Genomic DNA, 23,822 nt, shown 5'->3' with positions numbered 1-23,822 from the left:
CCTCGTTCGGCTGACCACCTGACCGGAACATCTGCTCTTGCACCCCAGAGCCCAAGGTCAAGAAAACTGAGATGGGCACAGTAGGCCTTGGCCTTCCATGGGCTGTCACCCTATGGGCTATGAGTTTATTTACAATGGTAAAATATGATGGTGAGTTTTTTAAATGAATCGGAAATTTTGAAATCTGTTTACAAGTTTTAACCATTAGAGCCCCCTGTGTTTAGCTATATACGGATTAACATCCATAGAGAAAAAAAACACAGTGAACCATCCACAGTTAACACAACGGCACAGTTATGGGCACTGAAGCTTACGTTTCAGAGGAATGTGACCTCTACTCAAGAGCAAAATTGAAAGTGACATAGATTTTTGTACTTCGTAGAAGTATGTTTGCCAATCAATCCAGTTGAGACGTCACGACTGGGCATGCGCATTAGAAATCATATGAGTAAATGTTTTCGTGATTATCCCCTACGAACCCATCATAACTCATTATTCGCGTACCATTTGTATTTCTCATTAGCAGTGTGGTCAATGTGAGCAAAAACGGCATATGAATCGACAAGCCTTCACCTGTATGACCCTGTTGGGAAGAGGCGTCATTGGATTAGGCAATTTTTGTAAAGATCGATTTTATTATATATCTTATTTTTACTTTTTTAAGAGTATAATTATTTTCATTCCTTACTTCATAATATTTGAGAACGTTGATGACCCATGAACACAATCCTGCAGCAGCTTGAGATTTGCCAACGACCACTTCCGGCTTGAATTCTGGACTCTTGAGGTATGTTTGGACTGCCTTCAAGCTATTCTCATGGATGTTGTTCTTGTCAAAATTAATCAAGGAATCTAGGAAATTATCCACCTGCAAAATTGAAAGGTTTGTAGATCATTAAATCTTTTGGTTCAGTTTAGCTTGTTAAAGTCATTTCCGTAATGAGTGTATAAAGTATTAAGCGTATAATGAAAATAAAGCATAGTATAAAGTACACATGAGTGCATTGAGTACCTTACTCATAGTAAGCTTGGCAGCTCTCCACGAAAGATCCTTTGGAATTTTGCCATCTGTTGCTAAAAGCACCATCACAGCTGAAGTTACATTTCTTACTGCTACAGGGGGCGATCCGAAACTTCTAAGTTCAGTCAAATTGCTCTGCAGAAAATTTTTTATCTTAGTATAACGGATACAGAAACGTTCAAAAAAATTGAGGCTTAATATATATATTTGGTACAAATATAATTGAAAGTTGCCAGTACTGTATGGGGCAAATCTAAAACTAAATTAGATAACATATTAAAACCATAAAATAGATAAAATAATCATAAAAAATTAAACCTAACTTGACTCGGAATCAAAAAATGGTAAGTGATATAGTATTAGTATTATCACCACAGAATGAGCATATGTAATAAAAGAAACTTAGCCGGCCATGTGGCCGAGAGGTTAGCACGCCTGACTGTGAAGCCAATGGCTACGGGTTCGAATCCCGCTCTGGGCGTGGATGTTTCTCTCTCTATGTGTTGTCCTCTGTTATGTGTGATGTGTGAAAGTGGCCCACCCTATAAACGGGTTTGTGGCAGTGTGTGTCGTGGGTAATGTTGCTTGTTTCCGTGACTTTGGTTCACAGGTGCCCACTAGGTAACGTGAGATAAGTAACAATTCCGGCATCTTCTAAGGCGAAGAATAATGTTCAGTGCCTGCCATTTGAAAAAAAAAAGAAGAAAAAAAAGAAACTTTTTTTAAACTTCTTCTAAGGTTTGAAAATACAGTCTATAATGCGTATTTTATTTACATAAGAAACGAATGCATAGCTAATGTTCAAAAAGAATACGGTATTATTACGGAGAAATTATATACCAAAGAATTAAACTAATAACGAAGAGACGGAAAGCTATGGGATTGAATTAAAGGTAAAATTTGGTGGTAAAACGACTATATGCACCAAACGTAAAAAACATTAGGATGTAGTGAAATTAAAAGGAGTTGAACCATGTATGATTCAAAAATAAAGCGGAAATCAAACAAAATAAAAGGTTGAAAGATCACTAGAGTGTTTAGGGGTCGTGGAAACCGCATATAAACTTCAGAGAGATGACTAAAAATTAGTGAGATCTATATTTTCAAGCAGCTAAAAACATATTTAACCTAAAAAAACTAACAAATATTAATACTCTAAAAAAATATGCATAAAAAAGAAAAAAAAATAACATTTTAAAAAATATATAAGAAGATAAAATTTTTATGTAAAAATCAAAGTATGATGGTTATTTCAGGGTTCAATCAGTTCATGAAATTAAAATAAAATCACAGTGAAAATCTGTTAAATTTTTGCGTAGATATGTTACTCAGTGTCTAAAACTAAATTAGAACTCCAGTAGAATGCACCGTGTTCCATTTGTCAGTTGTAAGTGCATTGACAGCACATAAGCATGTTTCCGTTAGTGCTTACGTTAATGGACTCTCCGACAAAGTGTGAAGTGTGTTCTGTGATTTGTTTTCGGCTGACAGGGAGACTTTCATAAAATACAACAACGATGCAGAACATATAGATTCTGATTATTCAATCGATCAGGAAAGGAATAGTGTCTTGGTGAGCCACCTATATAAAGAGGAAGGTGGGGGATTTGTTTAAGCTATGATTTTCATTATGGTTGAATTATAGTTTTCATTTCGCGACCAAAGGCGACCACGCGAGAAAAAAAAGGCATTGCAATTAGAAACCTTGTTTAGTGTGTTAAGAGCTTCTTGAGCAGCTACAAGAGCGGGTTCTGCCTTTGCTAAATCTTCTTCACATTCCTTTTGGCGTTTTGAGACCTCTTCGTGAATTCTCGTTACTTTGATTTCTTCTGCAGCTGCAACATTTTTTTCACGAGAAGCTATCTCCGTTTCTTGACCAACGGTTTCCAGAAGAGCATCGATGTCCTCACTTCTTTGTTGCAATTCTATCTCCTGTTCTGCAAGCTGTGTCTTCAGAACATCAACCTACAATCGAAAGAAATTAACTGCTTTCTTCTTCTAATTAATTTCTAATTAATACATTTTTTAATAAGCAAATGGTCAATTTCTTTAAGGATTAAAATTTGATGATTAAACTATTATTATGAATAGAAAAAAGAACTTTAAATGCGTAAGTGTGTATATTGTTAAAAACAATTAAATTTCTTTTTCGCGTTTGCAACAAAGAACTGAAAACTAAAAATAACAAGTGAGAGATCAGACATAAGTATGAACGTTTAAACATACATGTTTATAAATTTCTGAATGAAAATTATGTTCTCCAGTGGACAACGAAAAGTTGAAGCAAACTAAGCTATATGTTGGGCAGAAATGAAAAGTTAAAAGCTATCTAAACAAACTGTTCTATATTTTTGTTTTAATTATCCAAATCAATTTACGCAGGTAACATAATAGTTTTGAGCTTTATTATAGTTTTAATGACACCATTTTTAATAGTTAACCCAAGAAAGAGATGAGTTTTATCAACGCAGTTCGGACACCTATGCTTTTTTTTCTTATTTTCTTATCCTTTTCATTGGTTTTTTATCATTTTGAGAATTCATGAATAAAAGCCTTTTAAAACTGTTGTGTCTCCAAACACTTAAATTTATGATTGATTCCGTTTAAAAGAAAATTTTAGGGATTATTTATTGCAAATGCAATTTCTTATTTCCATGCAACACTGAAATGAATATAAATCGAATTGTAATGTATATAGATTGAATGAAATGTTTATAAATTAAAATTTTCACAAGATGGTTATTTTACATATTTTGAGAATTTTATTTTCAAAATAGTTCCAGCATACATTTAATGCTAGACTGATACATATGAGTATCCAATAATCGAGCGAAACTTGCTCGAGCTCTTGCTCGGAAGGAGCTGCGCAGCGCGCTTATGGGTTTGTTAGCTGGCCCCCATGAAATAATTAATTTTCATAAACGTATAACAAATGAAACAACTTTCTTATTTTTTATTTAAACATATTTTTTCATATTTTGTTCTTATTTTATATTTTAAAAAATAAGCCCACATTTTTTGTGCATATTTTTTTTATGAAAATGTCACTTAATTCTAACTAAGGATAAAAAAAAATTTACGAAACTGTGACATGATGTAAAAATATTATTTGAAAAGAATCAAATGCAAAAATTCTTAATCTACGAAATATTATTTTATTTTCATGAAAAAATCAACTAATTCTAGAAACTTTGCTCTTACAAAAGTTTTTTGTATTTTTTTAGCAGGCAATCAAGCCAATGAGATATTTCGTACCTATATAAAAATAATTCTTATTAATTTATTTTAACTTTTAAAATACTATTTAGATTTTTTTTGTTTAAATATATTTTTCAAATATAAAAAAAAATAAAAATTTTTTATTTTTTTAAAAAAAATATATATATTTTGTTCAGGTATTTTCAACAGTTGCGAATGCAGTACATTCTCAGTATTTGATCATCAAATTAACTTATCAAAACTTTATGATAAACTTAATTCTCGTTCGAATTTTTTTAAAAATAATCTATGGTTATACAAAGATAAAAACTGTTAGAGCAAAATACAGTAGCTATAACCATTACATGAAACCACAATTTTAAAATTAATAGGAAGATAATTAAACTCAATGGTACTATAGTGTTCGAATTAATTGGGACAAGCAAGATTTTCTCATTCGAGTTGGTATGGGATTGCCAGTGATGTCCCGAACTGCTTCAAAACAGTTATATCTGCCTTGAGCTGCGGTGACGGATATACCTTCACTATAATTTACTCATCTGACTGGTTTTAGTGTATTTGTAGTTCAGTTGTGAGCATTTCAGTGTGGGAAACTGGTGGTTATGATTTTGAGTTTAGTCTAACACAAGTTATATGCTTATAAAAGATGGATATTAGTCCGAGGAAGCGCTCTAAAATTATCGCTCTTAATGAACACACTTCTATGACTGTAAGAGACATCGTTACAGCAGTGGGTGTAGGGAAATCTAGTGTTTCCAGAATTCTTAGAACATTTCAAGATTCCAGCTTATCCTCTCCAAAAAGAAAAGGAAAATGTGGACGCAAACGGAAAACTGCTCCAAGAACTGATAAAAGTCAAATAAGAATAGTAAAACTTATCCAAGAAAGATGAGTACAGACCTCCGAAGGGACTTATTGGATTGTGGTGTTGATGTAAGTATTTCAACTGTACGAAAAAGGCTTCTAGATGTTGAACGTAAGGCAAGAAGACCAAGGAAAAAACAATTCCTAACGCAGAAAATGATGATAAAACGTTTAGCATGGGATAGAAAATACCAAAAATGGACTGTAAATGACTGGAAGAAAGTGGTTTTCAGTGATGAAACACATTTATTTGTGCAGGGATAAAATCAAGTGGAGTTAGACAAAGTGAAGGCGAAAGTCTGAAACCAGATCATATCCAACAGACAGTAAAACACCCTTCTAAACAAATGTTTTGGGGTTCTGCACAACAAATAGCACTGGAAGCTTAGTGCCTCTAAAAGGCATGATGAATTCAGCCAAATACATCGATATATTACATAGTAGGATTGCTCCATTCATGGAAACATTCGACGGAACATTTCAACATGATTTAGCCCCTTGTCACAATTCTCAACTGGTCCAGAATTTTATGCGAGAAAACAAAATAAAAGTGCTTGATTGGCCTGGTAATTCACCAGACCTAAATCCCATTGAGAACCTGTGGCATATTCTAAAGAATCGCTTAGCCAAGATGAATTGCACGACAGCAGAACAAATGATAAAAAGTGCTATTCAAGTATGGTTCCACGACGATGAAGTCAAGAACATGTACGCTACACTAGTGGAATCAATGCCAAAACGTGTTCTTGAAGTCATATCTGCTAAAGGAGGATATACTTCATATTAATACAGACATGTATCAATGTAACTTAAGGTATGTAATGATTAAAAGCTAAAGTTTCAATAAATCACTTTTTTTTCATTTGTCCCAATTAATTCGAACAGTATAGTATACCTGCTTACTAGTGTCCACAAGCTTCTGAAGTCCTACTTCTAGCCTTTCAATGTTATCTTTGAGAAAACTATGCCTTTTCTGCATCAGGATCTTGTACGTCTTGACATGCTGTAGGAAACTTTTGGGAGTAGTCTCTACAGAACGACGTTCCTTCCGTAAATATGCTTTGCTCACCTCATTCACCGATCGGTAAGTGAAGGCTACGAAGTCTGCAACTGAGCATCTAAGTTCAGGCTGATGTGTGAAAGCGGGGGGAAAAACAGGTTTAAAACGTCATTTTCAGCAAAGGATTAATTTAATGTGGCATGTAAATAAGGAAAATTATGTTTTTGTATATTATTGTACCTCGACTTACAGGTTTATAAAAATTTTATTTAATTAGAAACTGATTTGTCACTACTTTTTTGATTCAGTTATTAACTTTATTCCTTGATCTTTTTAACAACTGGAAAAGTATTATAAATGATTAAATATATGATTTGAACTACTACACTGCAACACTAACAAACAAAAGTCTGTATCTCCATTTTTGTAAAAAATTGAATTAAACATATTTTTTTTTTTTTGTAATTTTTCTTTTAATCCAATGTAAAAGTTTAGTGACGCTGATGTGTAGCTATAAGGACAAACATTTTTAAATAAATATTTTATGTTGCCTTCAAGGAAGGAAGGCTTTGATTGGTCGAAGAAACTACGTCATCACAAAGGGAGGCAGTTTGAAACTGAAATTTTTGACTAATTCTTCAATATTAAGCTGCTTTCTTACAAAAGTTGGTTATTACTATTATTATCATCATTTTTTTAAGATCGTGGAGAGAATTTTTTTCCGAGAGAACAAAATTTGGTTTTGTTTTCAAAGTTTGTTAAAAGTATATATTTTTGTTACATTTTTTTTCAAATCTGGAGATTTTATACCTGGAGGAAAAATGCCTGAGTACGGAATAACGGGCAATCGCCCTTAATATCAAAAAAAAATCAGTGTAGAGAATACCGGTAAAAGGCAAACCGTGCGATATGATTAATTTGCATTTATTATCACGTTTACCAAAAGGTGTGGTTATTATTAATGATAACTGGTTTGATTGGGATAATAACTCTATATAATAACTCTATATAGCAGGATATGGGAACCATTGCTGGATTTACATTTACATGGAATTTCCCCGCTAATGTTTTTCAGGTTAGAAGGTAATTGTCCGTTTTACATTTGCCCGGTATTTCCTATACTGATGCTTTTTAAGGTTAAGAGTCATCGCCTTGTTTTCCTTACATTGATGTTTTTTAAGGCTAACAGTCTTTGCCTGGTTTACACTTGTCCAGTATTCCCTATGATGACATTTCTATAAAATTGAGGCTATTTATTGGTTTACACTAGCCCGGTATTCACTACACTGATATGCTTTGAGGTTGGTAGCCACTGATTAGTACTCCCAATACCGACATTTTTTTTCAGTAATCGAGACAAGTCAACAACAACAACAAAAAATTAGAATCATTTTCTAGATTCTAAAACAGAAAATGAACTTTGTCTACTGTGCCCGTCCCTGGAAGATGCAGGCACACATTCCTCTTATACTCATTAGTAAAAAAACATATGAGGCAATTTGGAATTGAAGCCCCAGACAAAAAAATCAATAATTCAGTTTCAAACTATCCATCTACATGAAGTAATTTTGACCAATCATAGCTTTCCTTTTCCTTGTAGGAAGCTGGATGCCAGTGGGATCTATTCTTACATTTTTTAAATAACGTCAACTATATGAAGCTGCAAACTCGTAAACTTAATCTTTAATTTTATACTTGATTAAAAATTCAACTGTTCTGCGTTAAGCACGAAAGCAATATGAGTAATAAATATTTAAAACGGAAATTATTTGCTTCAGAAAATCTGTAGGCGCTTATACTCATTATAAGAACTCTTATACGCATGTATATGTTTACAAAACCGACGAATTTTCTTTTCTTGCATTGGCAATGAAAAGAAAAAAAGCAATTTGAGTAATTTTATTACCTGTAGCACTGGTATATCTTCGAGGAATTTATTACAGACTGTCACGAGGGCGTCTTTGGGCCAGGGGTGAAACCAATCTATGCAAGTACAGCTTGTCAAAGTCGGGAATTTTCTACTGCGAGATCTCAACATCGAACCCGCTGGAGAAAAACACAACACTACCTAAATATAAACATTTCATTAAACATTTATGCTCCAGGTTCAAATTACTGTGAGGTAACAATTTAAGTTTTTGGCAAATTCATTATTATTTACATTAGATTTTACATTTTCGGAAAAACTAAAATTTAAATTTGTTTTGCATATTTTGTTGCAGATTTTTAAAAATTTATGATTATACTTTATACAAAGTCGTATTCATCCAGATTATTATCCTAGTTTTGAGAAAATAGTCATTTATTAATTTGAAATATATAATTTAAATAAGACTATTTACTTAAATTCTTCTACGACTAAGTAGTATAGAAAAAATTATCTCAAGAAATAAAATTATGTTACGGTTTTCTGATATTAATTATGACATTTAAGGATTAAGTATAAACTAAGTACTTTTATATTTTATTTTATTTTATGACCGCCGTTGAACAGTCGACCCAATTTTTGGGTTTATGACTACTAATGTTCAACGCCGTAGCCTTGTAATTTTGAACCAATCCAGAAGACAAGGAAACTCCTGGATCGGTACCCCCAGAGGTAAGTACTTTTATATTGACAGTATTATGCCCAGAAGGACATTCAGATAAATGTTGACATCAGGGTGATATACTAACATTATTTAGAACCACCTGTCCAAAGCTCGATACAACAACTGAAATCGCACTAAACTTTATACGGAAACTAATGACGACATGAGAAGTATAATTTTGTGAAGAAAAAAAAATTGTTCGAAAAACTGGCGATAAAAGTATTTGTAGTATAGCTGTAGTTTACCAAACCGAGAATCAGCAGGAATAAAACACGGGTATCAAGGTAAAATACAAATTTATGACTTTGTATAAACACGCCGTATCGTCAACAGCACTGGTAAATTAAGAGTCAGCTTCGTATCGTAAACTGTACCAGTAATTTAGGCTATAGAAACTTGTAGATAATAATATTTTCAGTTGAAGTGAGCCAGTTCAAGTGAATAAGCGGCTTATATTACCAGAGCGCGTTGTTTGTTGTATTATTTTAATCAAGTGCAATACATTCACAGTTCAACATAAGCTTAGAAAGCGACATTAGCTACTTGCGGGGACTGATGTTTTGTAAGGAAAGGTTACAGCAAATGAAATTCCTTTATCCAAGAGTCTTGAAACAAATTTTTTTTCGCGAAATCTTACTTCCCATATCATCATTAGTCTTCACACCAAGCTTGATGCCATTTCGGTTTTTTTCATTATTCGGTTGTGCAGATTAAAATATAGATGGATATGGATAGTGCCAATTAAAATAAAATAAATCAAACGAGACAATTTAAGGAAGTTTCGGTGAAACTTACTTTTAATTTTCGCTTTACTTTGTTGATGAAGTAGTTCCAGCAGTTTTCCCGTGAATCGAATATGCCGGCTGATTTAACTTCGGACCTCAAAGCAGATACGATGTTTTCAACTTCTGCTTCCGGAAAGAGATCCGGTATGTCTCCCGAAGAAAGGAGATCGTTAATGAGGACCAGAAAGCGTTCATCAGCTATTTGAGCATCACTCACCATGAAAAGACATCCGATGTTTTTCACACCAGCTCTCAAATACAAGCTTGCTATATCAGCCTTGAGAAAACAGAAATATGCTTAGGAAAATTTGTGTTAGATTTAATTTTTTTTCATTAATTTTTTATTAAAAAAAAGAAATATTTAAGAATTGTCTTGTTTTATTTAAATAAATTTTTTTAAACTTGATATTAGGAATGAATCAGGCCTTATAAATTGTGCAGAAACGCCGAAAATGCGGAAAATCGCATAATTTAAAATTGTCCACCTAACCACCGAATACTCGAATAATTTAGTCTTTTTTTTTGCAAAATATTTTCACTTTCCAGATTAACTTGTCTTTTCACTAACTTGTTCTTGAGCCTCTTTACCTTCCTTTTCTACTCCAATGCTGGCCATCTTTTGGATACCAGCATTAAACTTCATTAAAGCTGTTTGAGTTTTCGATCCAGAAAAAATGAAAAACTAAACTAAACTCAGTGGCGCTATAGATGCAATAGAGGGCCAAGATCTACTGTGCCCATCTCAGTTTTCTTGACCTTAGGCAATGGGGTGCAGGAGCAGATGTTCCGGTTAGGTGATCAGCCAAACGCGAAATTCCCAAGCATGTACTCATTTATCAACCCAGTGAAGGGATGAAAGACAGTCAAGCTTGCCCAGCCCGAGGATCGAACCCAGGACCTGTGGCACAGGAGTGCGAAGCTCCACCACTCAGCCAGTGGGTGTCCCAGAAAAAATGGCCAATTTAAATAATGATGACGACTGAGTATTTTAGAAATGTGTGATCTGTCTTTAAATCTAGAGTATACTGCATGCAAAACATATGTTAAAAATTGTTCTACGCTTGACTTTATCGGAATATGGAATTCAGCAATAGTATCGGAGAGATTTCCAAAGCTTTCTGTGCTGCTTAATTATGTGAGACAGGTATAAGAGCTGAATCCTGTGACGGCCAAATTTCTGCGTCGCAAAGACAAAGTTCAAAGAAATGTTTAACTTCTAAACAAATTTCTCCTTTCTTTAATAATCATAATGACGTTTGATATTATCTTAAAATATAGTTAAAATATTGACTGTAATAGTTGAAAAATTTAAGTAAAACAATTAAGAAAATGAAATTTGTATTTATTCAAACTGAGTTTTTTCTATTCTGTTTTAATTCATATACAATCAGATCACACAGTTTAAAAAAAATTACTGCGTCCTTGTTGCATAATTGTCAAAATATTTCCGCATAATTTATAGGGTCCTAGGAATGGCTTAGCTAGAAAAAGTGTTCTGCGTTGATGCCTCATTTAGCTCAATTCTCTGTAGCTCGATTGATTGGTCGCAAAAATTACGAACGAATAATTAATATCATTGGTTATGTTCTTCAAACATAATTTTTCTGTAGCATTAAAGTTGAAGTAAACATGTATTTTTATATTTCATGATTTTAAAGAACTTCTTCCTATTCAGTTTCGCATTGTAAAAAAGGCTTTTCAATTTATAATATTTGGCAAATAAATAATGAAAGAAAATATTTTAAAACTGTAAGCATAAAACATGGCTTACTTTAAAGTCTTGTATATCATAATCAGAGTGCAAAGTGGGCTGATAAAGATGTAAATTGCAGATGTATGCAGCCAAAGAGGCAGATGATTGTCGTCCGCTACCCCCAACACCAATCAGCAGGGCATTACCACCAGATTCTAGAATTCTCGTTATTCGGCAGCTTTTATTTATGAAAGAAAGGAATTATATTATTTCCTTTTCAAAATATATAAAAGTGAGATAAAAGAGGGTTCGAATTTTAACCAAATTACAAATGGATTAATCAGAAAAAAAGCTGAATTATACTAAAATAGTGTTATTTAATTAAAAAAAAGAAACAAAATAAATTAGGAGTACCTGTTTTTAATAGAAATTGTAGATTCTCTAAGAGTTAATAAACGTTTATTAGATAGAAATATTTAGAAAAGCATGATTTTTACTCGAATCAGTTCCAAAGTTGCATTTACAAATACTGAGCAAGCATCTTTAATGCTTGTAATATAAAGGTGGATTATAAATAATTCATTAAGTTACCATATATTTTCTATTACAAAAAAGGAGCTACATAAATTTTTCATTATAGATTTTCTTTAAATAGTTAAGGGAAATTGGAGCAACCAGGAGGAGATTGGTGCAGTAATCTCATCACTGCGTTTAACCAATATTTTCATTTTATTAGTCATTAAATAAATAAGGTTACTCACATATGACGTATAGCATCTTCGAAGAATACCAAATCCATGGGTGCACAGATGTCATTGTATGCATCCAGGGCATCATGTAGCAGCCGGACAAGCTGTTTCATATCCGGCACAGGCTGATAACAGGATGTGCCAATGCCTTGAGCAAAATGGCAGTGAATAGGAATGTTGGATACCCTCACTAGTGCACTCTGATCATCCATTTCCTGTGATAAAAAGTTATTAACATTATGTCATTTTTATGAGCAGGATGTTTTGTAAGGACCACTCATAATATTTGTTTCTAGAATGCCTGAAAAAATGATGCCTTTGAACGGGTAACAAAATAAATATTTAACTGACGAAAACACAAGCATCAATAAAATCTGATATAAGAAAGACAAAATTAAAAATTGAGGAAGGAAAATTTGTTTAAAGAATCACTAAAACTAGTTTATTTATAACCCACAATGGAGGATTTTTGCTTTTTTAAATTCTATAGTAAACAGTAATTAGTAATGATACGAAAATTATTTTTGCTAACAATCTTATAGTTTAAGTTTTCGTTATAAATGGGCAGGGCTAAAGAGAATAGAAGGGCTAGTTCACTCCGCTCTTAGAGCTGAAGCTACGATTTCCCTCCTCATGACGTCACTGTGTCCACAGATCTCGGAGATCGCAAGCAAAGATATGATAACTTTGCATCTTTCTCTTTGTAAAAATAAGTTAGACTTTTTCTGGTTATTAGCCTTCAAACTTTACGTAATTAACACATTATTTCCGTTCATAAACATAGTTCAAAAAAAACTTTCTTGGTTATTATATTAAAAAAAAATACCATTTTAAACTTATAAAAATGTTTTGCCAGTTGATGAAAATGACACGATAAATACTTTATTTTAAAAAGTTCAGTTTTAACTTTAACTATTAAGAAAAATGAAGGCATATATCGACACTTTTTTTATCTACATATTCTTTTATAACGATAAGTTGAGTTAAATTTAGAATCCCTGATTTTAAAATATGTCGTTAATAGCAATTTGTTCATATTTAATCATTAGGAAACATCAACCTTAAACGCTAATTACTGAAACAAAATAATAATTTAGGTTCATAATGACATTAGAAATTTTGCAATTGTTTATAGACATTTAAATTTACGATGATATAATTTATAGATATTTAAATTGAAGAGAATATAATTTTTAAAAAAAATCATAAATATTTAGAATAACTACTTTAAAAAATATGTTATGAAATTAGGAGAATTTCAACTATATACTATATATTTTATTTATACTTTTTATTTACATTTTAATTTTCTTTGACTTTATCCATTTTTTAATTCTTTTCACCTGCCTTTCTTTATGAAGTAACGAGGCGGTTTCTATTTAGATAATGAATTTTTATAAAAGTTCTTTGCGACAGAATAAACGCATTGCTGTTTTATATTAACTGTGTTATTTCGGAATACATTCTTTACATAGTTGTTCATTTACTTTAGGGAACACGAGAAAAATTATACTTTTTCCTTTTGTTTTTGTATCAGAATTTTTGCAAGTTGCAATTGCGCAAACTGGCATTTCGATAATAGTTTTAAATTCTTGTAAATTCAATGCAAAAACTGAGGAAGGTCATTATAGAAAATAACAAATGTCTTAGAATATCTCGCAAAAAGAAATGATCGAATATAAGTTAGAGCTAGTAAGGCCAAACGCTCCGTTCTTGAAGTAAAAGTGCGAGCTTTGCCAATACCTCCTAGAAAGGAATCAAGCCTCACGACGGGTTACTATAGGCGATGATGACGTAGTAGAGTTAGGCCCAGAGGGAAACCAGTCAGGGTAGCTATTTTTACGAAAAACTCCGAATCTGATCAAACGAGCCATTGGCGATATTCTCAAGTATTATAACCTGTGTCGGCATTCAGCCAATTGGCGAATATTTTTGATTTGAATTTGTAAACAACCGTGTGTGTTCTGGTGTCAACGTTCTTCGTAAAATTTATATTTATTCAACAAATGTTGTAAATGTCAGCATTAATTTAATTCTTAGTGTTATGGATAATTGCCAATGAGTGCTGTGTACCAAACTGCAGAGGATTTTACAAAGTTGATGGTACAAAAGCATTAAATTTTGGATTTCCCAATACGTAAGAAATGGCTTGCCGCCATGCCAAGAGATTTTGAAGTTGCAAAGAATTCTAAAGTGAGTAATATTTGTTCTTATTTTTAAAAATTTAATTATGCTTCTTTATTATATTTTTACTAAGAGTAAATTATTTTAAATTGTGGATAAATTATTTATAATAATTAAGTTGTTCTTATCAATCATATCGCAAACTATTGTAATATATAGTTATTTTTATAGAGTTTTATTTTATAAAAATATTAATAATTTTAGTATTTTATTAAATTTTTGCTCAAACTTTAAACATTTTTGTTTGACCATAATATATTGTAATTTATTTGATTATGAAATTTAAATCTATTAATTTTTCTACAAAAATCTATTAATTTTTCATACATGAATATAGTATGTACTATTTATTTTAAATGCACATTTAAATATTGTATTCATTTTGTTATAGGTATGTGAGATGCATTTCAAGGAAAATGACATTAGAAAAGAGATATTAAATGACATTAGAATTATTTTTAAATGCTACTGAAAGTTAAACATATATCAGTAAAATTTATGTTTACATTTTATTTATCATTTTTTGAATTTGCTATTTAATAAAATATTTATTATCTAAGGTTGCTTACTTTATTTTAGTTTATCAGTGTGACGGGTAAAAATTATACTTTTTTAAATGTTACTGAAAGTTTAACATATTTCAGTAAAATTTGTGTTTACATTTTATTTATCGTTTTTTGAATTTGCTATTTAATAAAATATTTGTTATCTACGGTTGCTTACTTTATTTTAGTTTATCAGTGTGATGGTAAAAATTATACTTTTTTAAATGTTACTGAAAGTTTTAACATATTTCAGTAAAATTTGTGTTTACATTTTATTTATCGTTTTTTGAATTTGCTATTTAATAAAATATTTGTTATCTACGGTTGCTTACTTTATTTTAGTTTATCAGTGTGATGGTAAAAATTATACTTTTTTAAATGTTACTGAAAGTTTTAACATATTTCAGTAAAATTTGTGTTTACATTTTATTTATCGTTTTTTGAATTTGCTATTTAATAAAATATTTGTTATCTAAGGTTGCTTACTTTAATTTTAGTTTATCACTTCTAACAATCACACTTCCACAGGAAAAAAATACAAATTATAATCATGCTTTTGATATGTTTTTTTTTACTAGCTAAACCTTGTTTGAAGACTGCATTTGATTTTCTAAATTTTTTTAAGCTCATTTTATGTCATTGTTTATAAACAATTTCTATTTTATTTCGTATGCTCTAGTTCTAATAACATGCAAAACATAATCATTAAAATCCAAAATAATCATCTACTAAAAATGTAAGTATCATATTATAAAAATTAGACCCCTTTCTTAGTTTTATGTCAAAACTATAATAATAATAAATGTGTAAAATCCCTTTAAAAATATATTTCTTTGTTTTTAATCCATACATTTTATAACAAAAAGTTAGATAAAATTTTCCAATTTATAAAATAAAACTGATATTTAATGCTTAAAAATATATTTTTTTTCATTCACACAACAGTTATTTTTGTTAGAATTGATTTATTGTTAATCATTTCTGAAAACAAATAAATATATTAAGCATTTTTACACAATTTAAGAACATTTAATCTAGACAAAAAAAAAAATAATAATTTGTAGAAAGTAAAAAATTAGTAGAAGAGTAACGAAAAAGTGTCGAGAAACAGAAGGGAAAAAGAGAAGCTTCGTCAGAAGTGATCAGCAAATCTGGGCCTAACTGTATGAGTCATCGTTTTCCGTCCTTCGGCTTTCTTCAATCTAGGAGGTATTGGCTTTGCACCAAAGTGACGTCACTAGAGTGACGTCAGAGGATCGGCGCGGAGAGAGATACTTCAAAGGAGTGAACCAGCCCTTCTATTCTCTTCAGCCCTGATAAATGGGTATATGATATCAAATTGAAGAAAAGTTATAATTTTTTATAATTCTTGAATTCTCTCTATTATAATTGTTTAGATTTTTAAAACTTTTTGATAAAAATATTAAAAATACAATGCAGAAATAAAAAAGACATTTTGAGTTTTTAATTTTTAATCTTTTTTAAATCGCAATAAACAAGCTTTTTATATTTTGTTCTTGCTGTTATGATATAGTGTTCAGTATATAAAGGCAGGATTAAGTAATAATTTGCAATATACAAATTTATGAAAAGTAATTTATGTTATGAAAAGTTATTTTTAATGAAATATATTTGCTGCATGAAAATGAAAATAAAAAATAAATAAAATTAATACTAAATTAATAATTTTTTGTAAAAAATGCTCTTAATAGATGTTTAATGGTTATTTTTAAAGAAACATATTGTTTCATAAAAATTAAAAGTTAAAAAAAAAAGAAACAAATATGTTTTGGTGTCTGGAGCTAATTTCATATTGGTCAAAATTTCTACTAATGCTCCTATGTAAATAAATTTATTTTTAAAAAAATGTTCAAGTTCAATTCAAAAAAATTTCATGTTTCATCTAAACCAATACTTTATTCATAATCATCATCATTAATTATTGGCTTCAAAATTTCCTCGTTTTTCTAATAAATCATAATTTTAAAAATAAATTCTTACAGCATGTTGTCTAAGAACTTCAGCTAGAATTTTATCAAACTTCTCTAGATCATCTTGATCAAGCAGTTTATCTCGATACACTCTTTGGGATTCGTGTAACCACAATTGAAAAAGATCTTCGCTTTTCACCAAGCTTTCACTTGAGCTCAATATAAGACCCTATAAATATATTAATAAATAAGTAGATAAATTTAAATATCAAGAGTTGAAAGACTATGAAAGTGCTATAAAGAGTTGAAACACATGAAAAAGTAAGCAATTATTCATATTAAAAATAAATTTATTTTAATTTTCAATTGGCATTGTCGAGGTCGTAAAACAAGTCGGATTGATTTCAAGTCCTTTGTGTTGCATAGTACTAAATATTTTATTATTAAGTTGCATTAACTCTAATGTGATTTTATATTTCATCTTCCTTGAAATATTTTAGTATTTCAAGGAAATTTTAAATAACTGTATAAAATAAAAATGAAAATTAGCAAATTCGACCTTAATAACTCATCAAAGCTGAGACGTTAAATGAAGAAAAAACTTTAATCCATGCTGTTGGTACGAAATACTAGAATTCTCCTGGAAACTGCCTTCTTTGTGGGAAACTTTTTCTTATTTTGAAGAGCATAACAGAAAACGTTTTTTTGCTAGGTGTTTGACCAACTTCAGAAAGAGTTGTACAAGCATAAGTATAATATTGTTGCAAATAAACGGAGATTTACCCTGAAAACATTAGAGATATCTCGAAGATTGAAGAGGTAATGGAATTTGAAGGCTGTCGGGTGGAAGGATGAATTCATACGCTTGTGCAGAGCTATGACAAGCCGTACAATCTGTTGCTGGAAAGACGTTTTGAGTTCTTCCGTATCCTCTTGGGCCTCTCCAGCTGGGCAGATCCTTCTCAGATGTTCTCGAAGTTGCTGACCGAAGATAGTTTGTATGGTATCTGCTGTGGTGGGAGGGACAGAGAGAACACAAAAATGGCGCTAAAAAAGAAATTAGGAATAAAACGTTAACGTTTTACTTATCTTTTTTTATGAAAAATTAATTCAGGAGTTAATTTTTAAATGCTTATTAGAGTTTAGTCTCTATCAAGGACAGAAATAACCAGAGACTGATGAGAAGCAGTCTTTTCCTCAAGCAACTTTCCAAAATTTAACTTTGATTCCTACTTTAGGCAGTAAACGTCACTGTTTGAAAACATGCTTTAGCTCTATTAGTGATTTTAGTAGCGTCCACTTATACACTATCTATCTTTAAAGAAAAAACTACATGAAGTCTAGCTGTTCTCCTCTGAAGCCATAGCAGAACGTCACAATTTTTTTCAGACATTCCTTTTTAATGCATTACTCAATTGAATTTGGTTCCATGCGTATTTAGGGAATAGAAACAGCTTTCAGATAACAAATTAATTAGTGCTTCGACGCATAGTGCACCAAAAAGCAGAACAACTGTCCCACTTGTAGGGGAATTTTTCGTCCTCGAAAACAAATAATTATATTAAAAAATAAATCCAAAGATGATGTATCAATAAATATAGAAACCAATACAAGCGAATATCCCCCACCTCTTCACATAGTGTCTCCCTATCCTTGAGAACACGTTCGAGAATAAAGTCAATACCGATCCTTTGAACATTAATTTATAAAAATTAAGACAATCCTGAATTCATAAGGCGGATGTCCCATGAAACTACTACTAATAAACTGAAAGCTGCTATTCAAATATATTTAGAGATAGCAGCAAAAGTGAACAAGGTCATTCTCGTAGTGATACCTTCACCGAGACTCCTATTTCCAAGTTTAAACCTAAAATATAAAGTCAAATTCATGTTCTCTGTTCAGGTCGGAGCTCATCATTATTGTAGGAGGCCTGAGAACTATTTTGAGAATATTGCTTAGCCTAACTTTGCCGATATTTATATCTAACTGTCATTCTTTTTTCTTCAGTTCAACATCTAAATAACTGGACAAATGTTGGGGATAGGGTTTACATATCCATCTATAACTTACAGTTGATTCGGAAATTAAAATTTATTGGATTCCCTCTCATGTTAGTATTAGTGGCAAGGAGACTTCGGATTCTCAAGCAAAAGCTGCTTCTTTGGAAAAATCGTCAGTCAGATATGTTTTGTACTTGTTCACCGAGAACTAGAAATCACTTAAAAATCTATAGAATGCCCCTACAGTACATAAACTGTAACTCGAGAGATCGTCATGGCGGTGTCTTATATTTAGTAACCCATAGACGTCAACAAGTTTGTATATCACGTTTTGCCATTGTACACTAAAGAAGTTTTTATATGAACAAAGTTAGAAGGATTTTTAGGACCTGCATTAAGTGAAATGCTCAGCCATCATCTTTATATATTTTAAAAATATCTAGACCCGAAATTTTTAAATCTGTATACATTTTAAAACCTTAGACGAGCTTTATTAAAAAATCCTTCCCTATTTGGATAACTGATTTAGACTTGACTAATTCCAACAGATCATTTTGAGGATTGGTAACAAGAAAAACAACAGCAATATTTCTTTCACTTTTGAAACGTGATTCTCTCTCTTTTTTACTCTTTTTCAGTTTTCATAGTTAAAAAAATATTCTGTTTTTATTTCTAAATGTTGATTTTCATGATAACAAATGTCACATTAATAACAAAATTTGAGTTTATTTTTAAGCAATCGAAACAACTTAAATTTATAGATTAAAACTACCTATCTATAATTTATCGTAAACAATGTTGATTACGGATATCATCAGCTCATGCTTACTTGTAAGCGCGAATGAATTGTACAGTTGCCTGCCGTGGGGCACATAGATACAACATACTGACAATTGGTGACATCCTTTATGCTCAACTTGTTACGGTCATACCAATGTCCATAATTTAGATGCTGTTGTATAATTGTATGTGCTTGGCAAGTACCATATTTGTCTACCTGAAAAAGTTACAAATGTGTTCATTTCTGGAAGAATATTTCAGACAAAAGTAAAGAAAAACAGTAATATCATTTTAATTAAAGTACCATGTTTTTTTATTTAGTTGCAGAGACTAGACTACAGTTATTTTTGAGAAAAGTTACAATTTAATATTAATATATAAAAAAAAAATATCGATAATTCAATTCAATATCTTCTTTAAAATAATGTAAAATAAAATCCATAAAATAAAGTCGTATACATAAAATTAAGCACATTTTATAATTTCAATCATTTGTTTCCCTTACATTTTCAGGTGTATTTCAGGCGCGTCCTTTTGTGATTTTTTCGATATTTCTGTCTTCAAAACTCATCGCGTTGAGAATTTTAGTTATTTTTTTTCCATCGTAAAGTTCAGACTTTTTTCTTCAAAATGAATAGGTAGGCGGGAAGACGAAAATCAATGAAAAGCCGCGAAGCGGTGGTTCATGTAGAATAAACACCTGGTCACTGCAGGCAACTAGTTATTCCATTAATTTTATTATTAATTTAAGGTAGTGTTGTCTGATATCCATGAATTTGAATCGACAGGAGAGCTAGATCCCAAACTGCATCAACTCAAATGATTTAAGTGCTAAAAACAGGATATTTAAACGGTGTCATAAACTCTGTGTTATATAATATGGTACCCATTTTAATTAGCACCAACATAGATCCTGTAGTTGAAGAAAATATATTCGGAAGGGACTATTTTAATTAAAAATATAAAAGAACATCCTTTTTTTATCATTCTTTGATTTCGATTAAAATATTTTATTATATTCGTTATTTTTGCATCAGGTTTTTTTTTATTAATTGTGCTCTTTGATGTGCTTTAATAAAGTAATATAGCCTACCTCGGGTATATTAAAATCATCAATGAAGTAAATTAGCTTCTTCTGCCCAGGAGGTCCGAAATTCTTGCCCACTTTCTTCTCTAAATGGAGTTCCATGGCTCGTTGAACGGTTGCTGACGAGGTATAAAAGTTGAATGGGACATTCACAACCAGAAAAGTGGATTCCTGATCCAAGGCGTCGAGTGTGGACTTAACGACTGACGTTTTACCAGATCCGCTTGCTCCCACCAACATTACTGGATGGCCTCTGGCAATAAGTAGATCCATCATATAATTAATTCGATGAGTTTCTTTAGTTGGAACTAACGTATTCTGTAGGATGTGATAGAATCCAAAGTAAAACATTATTAGAATTGCATCTATGGAATAAAAACAGTAACATCAATATAGCATCAAACAGCAAAACATAACGCCAAAATATATTATATTGTAGAAAATAGTGACACAAAAGATATCGTATTATCCTTCTAGAGATAAGGCATGTGAAACACATATGTATATGTATAAGGGTAATAAAAGAAACTCACAGAAAGAAAGGAAGTTTTCTCCGGGTGTCTCTTTTATTTTGGTTATTTTAAACGAATTCGATATAAGCTAGTACCAATTCATAATCCTTGAATTCAATCAGCTACATCTAACTAAAAATAACTGATTACATCAAGACTGTCTTGTAAATAGTAAGTTGTCTTTTGTCAGATTTGCTTTTTAGCGGAATAAAAACTATTTTCTCCCCTCTACATCATTTAAGAAAAAACGCACATAGCACGTATTGTCTGAAATTTGCCGGAAACGTTAGAACGTCCTCAGATTAAGTTTAGCGGTAAAAGTTACTTAATAATATGCCAAAATTGCTTGAATCATTGTTGCATGATTTCCTTATTAATCTATTAAATTAATACTATTATAACATTAAATAAATGATCCCAAGAAACTGAAGCGGATAGGTATTACTTTTTAATAATCAAAAGAAGCTTTAAAGGTAAGGTATTACTTGATTAATGCATTTTACCCTGATTTGCCCCTCTCGGCCACAGTAGCTTTCTTTGTTTTGTTTTTCTTCTTTATATTTCCATTTTTCGTTGGAAACTTTATGGTTCATATTTAAAATTTCTTTTGTTTCTTATCATTCATGTCTGACAAGTGGTCCTGAAAATAGGTGCCAATTTTTGAGCGCTTGAAACATTATTTCCTATTTATTTATTTTTGGAGGGAACGGAGTTTTAATTCAAGTAATACCGTTATACTATACTGTATAATTACGAAAGTAATATGTTGTATGGATATTCAATAGGCGTAATAATCTACACTAATAAACGCGTCGGTTGAATACCACGATACGATATCAGCCGATACTTATTTTAATAACTTATTGAATGGATGGTACAATTTTTATTTGGGGAAATAATTGCTATCTCAATATGTTAAAGGACAATTATAATAGTTATAATAATGCACTGAACGAAAAAACATATTATTCCATTGAATGATTAGTAGTAAAACCCATAAATCAAAAGTTCTAAGTTCTAATTAGGTATTTTTTAATTGTAATCAGCTTTTTTTCCAGCAGTTTGCAAGCGCAGCGTGCAGTTTTAGAAGCTCAAATCTTTAATTTGACCACTTACCTGTAATGAAACGTCTAGAGAAGGCTGGTATTTTTGCAATTTTCTTGTCCAAGGATAGAATCTTTTGGTGTCAATGTAGTAGTCAAAGACAGTGGGAGCCTCTCCGCCACCCTGTGGAGGACCCTGAATGCCCGATATTGGAAACTTAACGGATTTGAATTCCCCAAGAAACCAGTTAGAAAAATCCAGTCTGCTGTCAATAGTGGTCGATTGTTTTAAGGCTGATCCAAAAGCCCAAACACAACAAAACACAAAGTATAACTCATAGAGTTCATTCGGAGAATCGGGTGGTGTATTCTCTGGTGTTAAGAAGCACTCCAAAAGACAACACAAGGTCTATGTGAAGAAAAATAACTACAATTTAATTAAATAGTGATACAAGAATTGTTATCAAATAATACAAGAATGATTTGAAAATTGTTATACAAAGAAGTAATCTTTAAAATTTGTATTTTTTTTACTACATTTTAACCAAAAATTTCAAAACTATACATTAAAGTGGTGCTTACTCAACATTCTATATCTGTAGTCCCCAACCCCAAGGCCGCGGACAGGGTGCGGTTCGTGGATCAATTCATACCGAACAGCCCTATTAGCGTTGATTTATTTTCATTTAATTTACTGTGGTGAATTTTTCGCGGGTTTGTGCGTTTTTCTATGGACGAGAGGCTAATTGGGAGCTGAAATAAAACTTAATCTCTGATAAACTTAAAGCAAAGATACGTCACCTGAATCCGTACCCAGACCACGCATGTAATTGTATTTTCACTTCAACAAAATTCTACCTAGAGTAAGATTTGAATATATATTTTTTTAAATTACTATTTTTTTCATGCTGTTAGGGAATCACATCAAATATATTTGTAGCTTACGTATGTGGTTCCCAACCCCCTGGTCGGTACCGGCCCGGGGATCAAATCTTACAGATCGGCTCTAGGAGCATTAAATTATTTACATTTTATTGAGTGTGGTGTTCTCTAGGGTTTGTTGGACTTTCTAGGTACAAGAGGTTAATTGGGAGCTGAGATGAAACCTAATCTGAAATAAACTTTAAACTAAGATCCTAAGACCTGAAGTCGCACTTATAACTTGCAGGTAGCTGTATTTTGTTTTGAAGGCATGTTTAAATACAATTAAATTACAATTATTAAATAAAAACCATCTAAAATATAAACAATCAACGTCACCCCTTCCTTTAGAGGGCCGCTGTAAAATTATCAAGCGTTGACTAATCCTCAGCGATATAAAGGTTGGGGAGCAATGCTCTATTTAATCAAAGTTTAGAATCCAAAGAATATTGATGCATTTATTTTTAATAGTCGAATTTAATCTACAAGAAGCTATCCTCTGCAATCAATTCTTGTTTCTTTTCTAAGGATTTTGCAAAGACTGGTACATACTTTTTTATTTCAATTAAAAATAATTACCAAAATTTATTAAACATCATTGGCGTTAATAATAATAATTTTAACGCTTCTTCTAAACTATCTGTACCATTTCTCCGTTAATTTTGCTTTTTGGAGCACATTTTATTATTTTTTTTATTTCAAGTAGTTCGCAGCAAAATTAATCAAGTATCATTGGCATCAATAATGGCATAAAAAAAATTTATGTACTTTTAGACAAATCAGTACTATTCATTAATTTTGCTTTTCAGTGCATTACTTATTTATTTTTATTTTAAAAGCTGTTGTTTTTTGAAAATTATTTTGCTTTATAGTCATCTTTTTAAAAGCATAACT

At 31.3% G+C, this 23,822-nt stretch overlaps 1 protein-coding gene across 1 annotated transcript in view; it reads right to left on the bottom strand.

Moving 5' to 3' along the window:
* Positions 1-23,822, bottom strand: part of Dhc93AB (Dynein heavy chain at 93AB) — a 115,076-nt gene that overhangs the window by 28,899 nt on the left and 62,355 nt on the right. Inside the window, exons 32-44 of the mRNA XM_087156600.1 lie at positions 22,081-22,416; positions 20,459-20,770; positions 19,415-19,582; positions 17,366-17,629; positions 16,653-16,811; positions 11,935-12,137; positions 11,252-11,411; positions 9,491-9,757; positions 8,011-8,172; positions 6,000-6,233; positions 2,726-2,986; positions 1,013-1,156; positions 689-868 (exon numbers count right to left, since the gene is read on the bottom strand). Of these exons, the coding sequence (XP_087012726.1) occupies positions 689-868; positions 1,013-1,156; positions 2,726-2,986; positions 6,000-6,233; positions 8,011-8,172; positions 9,491-9,757; positions 11,252-11,411; positions 11,935-12,137; positions 16,653-16,811; positions 17,366-17,629; positions 19,415-19,582; positions 20,459-20,770; positions 22,081-22,416 (2,850 nt within the window). The remainder of the gene's footprint in view (positions 1-688; positions 869-1,012; positions 1,157-2,725; positions 2,987-5,999; positions 6,234-8,010; positions 8,173-9,490; positions 9,758-11,251; positions 11,412-11,934; positions 12,138-16,652; positions 16,812-17,365; positions 17,630-19,414; positions 19,583-20,458; positions 20,771-22,080; positions 22,417-23,822) is intronic.

This window comes from Parasteatoda tepidariorum, chromosome 2 (genome assembly GCF_982258835.1).
Source record: "Parasteatoda tepidariorum strain Cologne lab strain chromosome 2, Ptep-v5.0, whole genome shotgun sequence".
Lineage (NCBI taxonomy): Eukaryota > Metazoa > Arthropoda > Arachnida > Araneae > Theridiidae > Parasteatoda > Parasteatoda tepidariorum.
Note: the sequence above shows the minus strand (reverse complement) of the source record. Positions and strands in the feature narration are given on the sequence as shown.